General features: G+C 50.5%; 1 protein-coding gene across 1 annotated transcript; it reads left to right on the top strand.

The window, feature by feature from the left end:
* The first annotated feature begins 1,051 nt into the window (after positions 1-1,051).
* Positions 1,052-1,996, top strand: LOC102378653 (olfactory receptor 1019-like). The gene has a single exon (XM_014525901.2). The coding sequence runs from the start codon at positions 1,061-1,063 to the stop codon at positions 1,994-1,996; it is 936 nt and encodes a 311-aa protein (XP_014381387.1). The 5' UTR covers positions 1,052-1,060.
* Positions 1,997-7,420: the final 5,424 nt, after the last annotated feature.

Below are 7,420 nucleotides of genomic sequence, written 5' to 3' on the forward strand. Positions count from 1 at the left end.
GGGATCTGGCCTCTAAAATACAGGGAACCAGGGATTGAAAAAACAAGGCAATTCTCAATTATCCAGTTATAAACTTTATGAACGTGGAGTTGTATTTGTTGGTTCATGCCCTTTCAAAAGGAAGGTGGGAAAATGTAAATCTCTGTAAAAATGAAATCATACTAGTAGGACCCACAAAGGTATATTTTCAAGATCTGGGACAAGTATTATTGGAAGACTGTCACAGCTAGAAATATGCATATTTTTGTGGAGTAGAATAAAATAATACCATTCACTCAGAAGGGTATTCACTTGCCTGTCTTGCAGATTTCACAAGTGAGTTGCAGTTGCTGAATGAGGAATACTACAGAGAAAGGGTCAGGTTTCAAGAAGCAGTCACTTTTGTTTGACTTTAGATGATCAGGCAAACTGTGAACAATCAGCATGTAGACCAACTGTATAGCTGGGAGAGTTGTTGGACAAGCTTTTGAGTGTAACAAAAGCCTTGCCTGTCAGAAATGCCATGGACCTTCATACCTACAACAATACTCCAATCCTAAAACAATCAGCATGTAACACTAGCTCCTCATCATGCATAACATCTTTTTCCTGAAGTTTTTCTAAATTGCCACTTACTGTTTCTAATGAAACAATTAGTTTGGATCCATAGTGAAAAAGGCTTATGTGCTGTCTTTCCTTTTGTTTCTCACACCAAGTAACTCTGTGGTATGCAAAGAACCACACTACCCAGTGAAAGCACAAACTATTTTAGGTAGTTATATCACAACCTGTGACTGAGGGAAGAGATAAGAGTGAAGAGTGGGGACTAAATTAACACTTCTGGGGTTAAGAACATGAGCCTCCTGTTGTGTTAACTTGAAGCCAAAGGGGGAATTCCAAAACTCTATGCTGTGCACTTCCTGGACAAGCTGCAGGGCATGCTAGGCTATGATAATATCCTGAGATAATGCATTTTTAAGAGCTCAAGTCATTCTGTGATATTCACTTTCCCCTTACTTGTCTTCTCTTTCAGTGCAACCATCATTTTCTTCCTCTGCAGAGAAGAGTTTATCTGGTGAAAATGGAGAAGGGGAATCACACTGTGGTGACTGAATTCATTTTAGTGGGATTCACGGATGACCCAAAACTGCGGATAGTTCTCTTTTTGATTTTTGTATTGATCTACCTGCTGACCTTGGTGGGAAATCTTGGGATGTTTGTTTTAATCAAAATCAACTCCCAGCTTCACACCCCTATGTACTTTTTCATCAGCAACCTGTCCCTCTTGGATTTTGGATACTCCACCATCATAACTCCAAGCACACTCATGACTTTAGTCACAGAGAACAAAGTCATATCATTCACAGGGTGTACTTTGCAGTTCTTCTTGTTCTGCATTGCCGTGACATTGGAATGCTACCTGTTGGCAATAATGGCATATGATCGATTCACAGCCATTTGCAACCCTTTGCTGTACACAGTCATCATGTCTAAGCGGTTCTGCATGCTGCTGGTGCTTGGTGCATACTTCATGAGCTTCTTAAATTCAGCAATTCAGACTACATTCATATTCCGTTTGCCCTTCTGTGACACTGTCATTGATCATATCTTCTGCGATGTACCCCCCATCCTGAAGCTGTCCTGCTCTGACACACACCTCACTGACATTGTTCATTTCAGCTGTGCTACAGTGCTTGTAACATCAACAAGTCTGGTCATCCTCATCTCCTACATCTATATTGCAATTGCTATTCTAAAAATCAAATCTGCTCAGGGCAGACACAAAGCCTTTTCCACTTGTGCCTCCCACCTAACAGCTGTCACCATCTTCTATGGGACAGGTTCATTCATGTACTTACGGCCTAGCTCAAAATATGCCTTAGATGAGGACAAAATTATCTCTGTGTTTTATACCCTTGCGATCCCTATGGTGAACCCCCTGATCTATAGCCTGAGGAACAAGGAGGTGAAAGAGGCCTTCAGAAGGACCATAAAAAGGAAATTTTCTTCTCGATGAATCCAAATTCTGAGAATGATTTATTATGAATAAAATGGAGTGAAAAGCTGGAGTGATTTCTCTGTGTCATTATCCTACTTTTAAATGTATATATCTTGTGCCAAAAGGAATGCATAGCCACAATTTCCACAGAGAGCTGTGCACTGAACAGTGATTATTTCACTACTTCTGCATGTGGCATATGGCCAAAGTTATAGCTGCTCAGCCCTGGTTTCGGGACTGTCCTATACTCAGTCACCATTGCACCCACAAATGTTCAAGGATTAAAAGTCAGGTTCTACAAAATCAAGAGAAGGGATGAAAAATCATGACATTTTATTAATAAAATAATAAAGATGTTGATGTCTGCCTTCTAGTTCTTTAAATTCTGGATGGTTTTGAACCACAGGCTACTCATTCCATGCCATTTTCTACCTGCTTACAAACTGGAATTTCTGTATCGTACACTTCCATATGTTGCTTGTATGCCAGGGTGGGTTGAATGTGTGCTAAAAAAACTTATTTTATGGGTTTCTTTTATGACATTTTGCTGCCCTCACAGATGAGGATGAAGCCTTCAGTGCTCCTCTCCACCCTGCCCATCCTATGGTGACATCTATCTAACCTGATCTACTGACTCTAGACTCTGTCTCCTGATCAGGGTGTATTTTCCTCTGCTTGGATTCAGCCAAATCCCTGTTTTTCTATCTCTTTCTCCCTGGCAGTTCTGGGCTCCAGACCCTGCCTCAGTGCTCCAAGATCTAGGCCCTGCCTCAGTGATCCAGGACCAAGACCCTGACTTGAGCTATCCAACACCCAGTCCTACATTGCCACTGGACTCTGTGGTCTGCAGCTCTGAAACTTGGGGTGCTTTCGCTGGTACCCACCATGGCCAGTCACCACTTACACTTTTGAGGCTCTTTCTCTCATACTGCTATTCCATGGTCTGGCCCCAGGAACTAAACCCACTAACTAAAACATTCAGTGCCTCACCTAAACCATTCAAGGCTTCTCAGGGCTACCAACTTCTGCAAACCATATCTGCCCACAGGACCCCTAGAGAACCCCTTTGTGGCCTCCTTTCTCCCTTTTACCACTCCAAGGCTTCACAGATGTAAAGCAGTGAATTTAACCACTTAACTAAACAGGTGACCCATCTGGGTAAACTCATGACACAGAAGATCCTCCCCCATCTGTACCATCTGGCTTCTGTCAGCTCTCTGGAGTTGTGTCTATACATGTAAAAGATCTGGGAGCAGTTTACTCTTGAGTAAAATATTTCAGAGTGAACACTCCCAGTCATGCATCTACACATGAGGGAAGCAGAAGCAGACTTGCTGCTCCTAGCAGCAACCTGCTCCTGCTTCCTGCAGCCCTGCAATAGGTCCCTGCCACCACCAGGGGGAGCTGGAGGCCACAGCAGCCTGCAACCAGCAGCCATTTTTAAAAGGCAGCCCTGTGAGCTGCTTCCTAGTCAGCTCCTTTTTTGGCTGGGAGCAGCATGCACAGTACAGGGGCAGCATGCAATGGCTCGCTTACTGCAGCCTCTCCACTCCCACAACATAGCTAATCCAGCCCCTGCCCCTAGCAGTGATGGCCAGTGCCCCAGGTTCCTGCTGGCCACCATGCTGGCCCTGCTGGCCCACCACAGTGACTGCTATTTGGCTCAGGGCAGTCTGGGCCCTGCTACCTCCCCCACACACAGTAACCACCTGGCTGACTTCACCATGACATCCAAGGTGCCCCCACTGCTGTGCAGCTGCCACCCAGATCCCGTCCTTCTGCCTCGACCCAGGCATGAATGACAATGACATGCTCCCGGACACCATAACTGGGACTGTCCAAGCCCACCTGGGCCTCCAGTCCTGCCACCTCTGGGCCCACCTGGCCAGCCAGGACTTGTGACTGCACATCATCCAGGCCACCTGGGACATCAATCAGTGCCCAGAAGCATTCCAGATGACCCAGATGATTCTTGAAACTCCTGGAGCAGCTCTGCTGACACCTGGAGCAACAGAACACCACCATGCAGCAGCCTATCCTCACAGACACCCAACAGGCCATCCCCCTGCTCAAGCTGGCCATACCGACCAGCCACCTCTTTGGCAAATGCAAGGCCACCACCAGGTATGCCATCCTGGAAGTCTGCTGTGTTCTCCAGGACATGCTTTGGCACACCATGCTCTGTGTGCACAGCCCTCCTCATCACGGACCCTGCCTACCCACTCTTCCCCTGGCTGATGTAGCCCTACACCAGTCAGCTGGATCCCTGACAGGCAAACATCAACTGGTGCCTGGCCAAACCCACATCCTTGTTATGCGCACATTCAGCCAGCTGAAGGGATTCTGGCACACGCTCACTGCCTGCCTCAAGTCTGCTGAGGCCAGCATCCCCCAGGTCATCATCATAGCCTGCATGCTGCATAACATCTGCAAGGCCTGGGGGGAGCTGTTTCTGCAAGTGTCTGGGTGGAGGAAGCACATGGTACGGAGGATACCTGGCAGTCAGAACACCAGCTGTAGTGTCAGTGACAGTGGTAGACCACCCCTCCGAGGCCCTGGGCAAGATGAACACCCACCAGTGGGGGCCAGGGCACAGGGTGTGAGAGGCACTGGTAGACTACCTCCTCCTGAACTCTCCTCTTTAAGCCACCTGAACATCCACCCTGCTCCACCACCTACCCCCAGTAGGCCCACCACCTACCCCCAGTACCACACTCATTGAAAACAGTTCTCTGACAAGAAGTTGATTTCCCTCACAGAAACAGACTCTCCTTCCACCTCCCTCCCCAACAACAGAGCCCATTCCCTCCTCCCTCCCTTCCCAAAGAGCCCCTCCCTAACCCACCACCAATAAAACACCCTCTTCTCCATGTGACCTATGTACATGGCTGTGTTTGTGTGTGCCCTGCTGGGCTGCGGGTCCATGGGGTGTAGGCTGCTAGGGCCAGAAGTCATGGGCAGCCTACCAGCACCCTGGCTTCTGGCTATGCCCCCATGGGTGATATGCTGTGGTGAGGCCAGCAGGCAGGGCACTCGCCCAGGGGTGATGGCAGCCATTGTTCTCCCAGTGAGCCTGTCTCCTCTCCTTCAGCCAGTGACCAGGGCCAGCACAGGCTGCACATGGTGCTGGCCCCACTGTAGGAAGCTCCTGTTCTGTGGCCATGTGAAGCCGGGGTGAGCAGTGTAGCTGGTCCCAGGTGTGTGTGTGGGGCGGGGGGGGGGGCTGGGTGGCAGGGGACCCAGGGCAGGTGATGGAATTCCTAGCTGGTGAAGGCTGCCCTGAACCTCCACCCAGGCCCACAGCGGGGGTGGGGGAGGTTGCTGCTGTGCAGCAGGTGGCTGCCAGGGGGCAGGCAGGACTATAGCTGGGTTCAGGGCAGCAGGCAGCATGAAGGTGAATGCCAAAGCCAGAAAAGTGTCCAGCACCCTGCAGTGCTCCTTTGTTGCCTCCACTGCCTTGGCCTCCAGCACAGCTTGGCACTCCAGGACCTCAGTTATGATGCTCCTCCAGAGTGAGGATCCTCACACTGAACTGCTGGTCTGCTTGGTCCCATGCTTCCTCATGAGCCACATCCTCTGCCTGCCAAGCCTCCTGCCAGGCAGCATTGTCTACTTGTTATGCACGTAAGTCTGCCATTCACTCCTTGGATGCTGTCACCAGCCAGCCCAGAAGGAGGGTCCAGTTCTGGGTCTTCCTCTGGTGGAGCTGGTGCCTTTGCAGGACCCCAACCAAAGGTAGGGGTTATTCTGACCTGCCATCCCATCTGCCAAATGGAGCCCCTCACTGGTGTGCAGCTGCAAGACCTAAAGAGCCATGAGAAAAGCCTTTTTGTGAGACTTGGCAACATTTCTGATATAAGATACTCTGTATCAGGGGGCTGTGGACTTCCTAGCCTCAGATCAGGGGTTCTGTGTATATGGGTACCCACAGACCATGTTGTGATGGCACAGTAGTGGGTGCTACTACATAGAGCCACCTGCCTTGCTGTGCCAGACCCAAAGCCTCACATTGGGAGTCTCCCTCACGGAGCTTACAGCTGGCTGTCCCACTTCCTGGAGAACACTCGCAAGCCTGGAGTAACACTGCCACCACCTAGGCACTGGTCTCTGGCAGGGCTCTTTGTAGCCTGGAGCACACAGACCCTGCGAACCTTGCGGGGTTGGCCACAGTAATATTTTTGGATGCTTCTTTCAGCCCGAAGCACCCCTAGATAGCATCAGGAAAAAATGAAGTAGAATAGAAAGAAAAAAAACAAACAAACCCCAAGCTTCTCTGGCCAGGCAAGGGGAAGACGTCTTGAACCCTTAGCAGCAGAACAATACAGGTTGTAAACCAACACCTTTACTGAATGGGGGGAGAAGGAGAGGGAGGGAGGGTGCAATGAGGAAGTCGGAGTACACTTTGAGCAAACAAAAGTAACATGAGTCTTTACATAGATTGGACATGGTGACCCTTTTAAGATGTGACTGGCCTACATAATTCCTAACTCCTGGCAGGTTTCCAGCTTTCTGTTTACAGAAATCACCAGGCAGCTGCTTGGGGTGCTTGCTTATAGTTTGCAAAATGCCTGTCGGAAGGAAGAGTGGGCTGCCCCCACCCCCTAGGAGTTTTATCTGGCTAGGTCACCTGGTTGACAAGTCTGAACCAAGAAGCAAATAAGGAGAGAGAGGGGTCACCTGAGCTGACCCAAGTGAGGGGCAGAGTAAGTGGGAAGGGATTTCTTCACAGATGGTAAGTTGGCTGAGCAGGCCTGGGCCCAGGTAGCCACTGGCCAAGCCCCCACCAATCACTCCCCAGGGGCTGGTGGGTCGCTGGGTGCTGGCTGCAGGCAGCCTGCCTCCCCTTCCCTATTCCCAGGCTAGGACAAACCAGGCTTCTGTCAGCACCTCCTGCTGTGGTTCGAGAACCATTCCTCACCCTTTTCCTTGTACAGATCAGCCTGCCTGCTGTGCTGCTACCAAGCCCACGGTGCTCGGTCTCAGGGCTGGAGGGCTCCTGGACAACTGGGACATGGAGCTGTCAGCCCCTCTGCCTTCCCCACAGGGGGCCTCTCCGGGGAGTCAGCACCTCCAGGGAGCCCCTTCCCCCACCCTTGACAGTGCCACGCCCTAAGCATACCTCTGCTGCTAGTTTCCAGGGTGTAGTGAGAGGAGCTGTTTGCACAGACCAAATGGTGCTTGAACCACTAAGCCCTGATGATGATGATGGCCATGGTGCCCCAGGCACACCTGCACACCCAGCACAAGGCCCTAAGCTGGGATGGTGCAGCGGACAAGCCTGCCCTGCCCTACAATCTCCACAGCTGCCTGGAAGGCTACCTGTGACTGTGCTATACGTTCCTGCCACGCACAGTTGAGAAGGACATCACTGCTGGTATCATCATATTCCTTGGCATGTGAGAGGCCCATGACCACCTAGCTGTGGGGGCACAGGATGCTCAA

Source organism: Alligator sinensis, unplaced genomic scaffold (assembly GCF_000455745.1).
Source record: "Alligator sinensis unplaced genomic scaffold, ASM45574v1 scaffold287_1, whole genome shotgun sequence".
NCBI lineage: Eukaryota > Metazoa > Chordata > Crocodylia > Alligatoridae > Alligator > Alligator sinensis.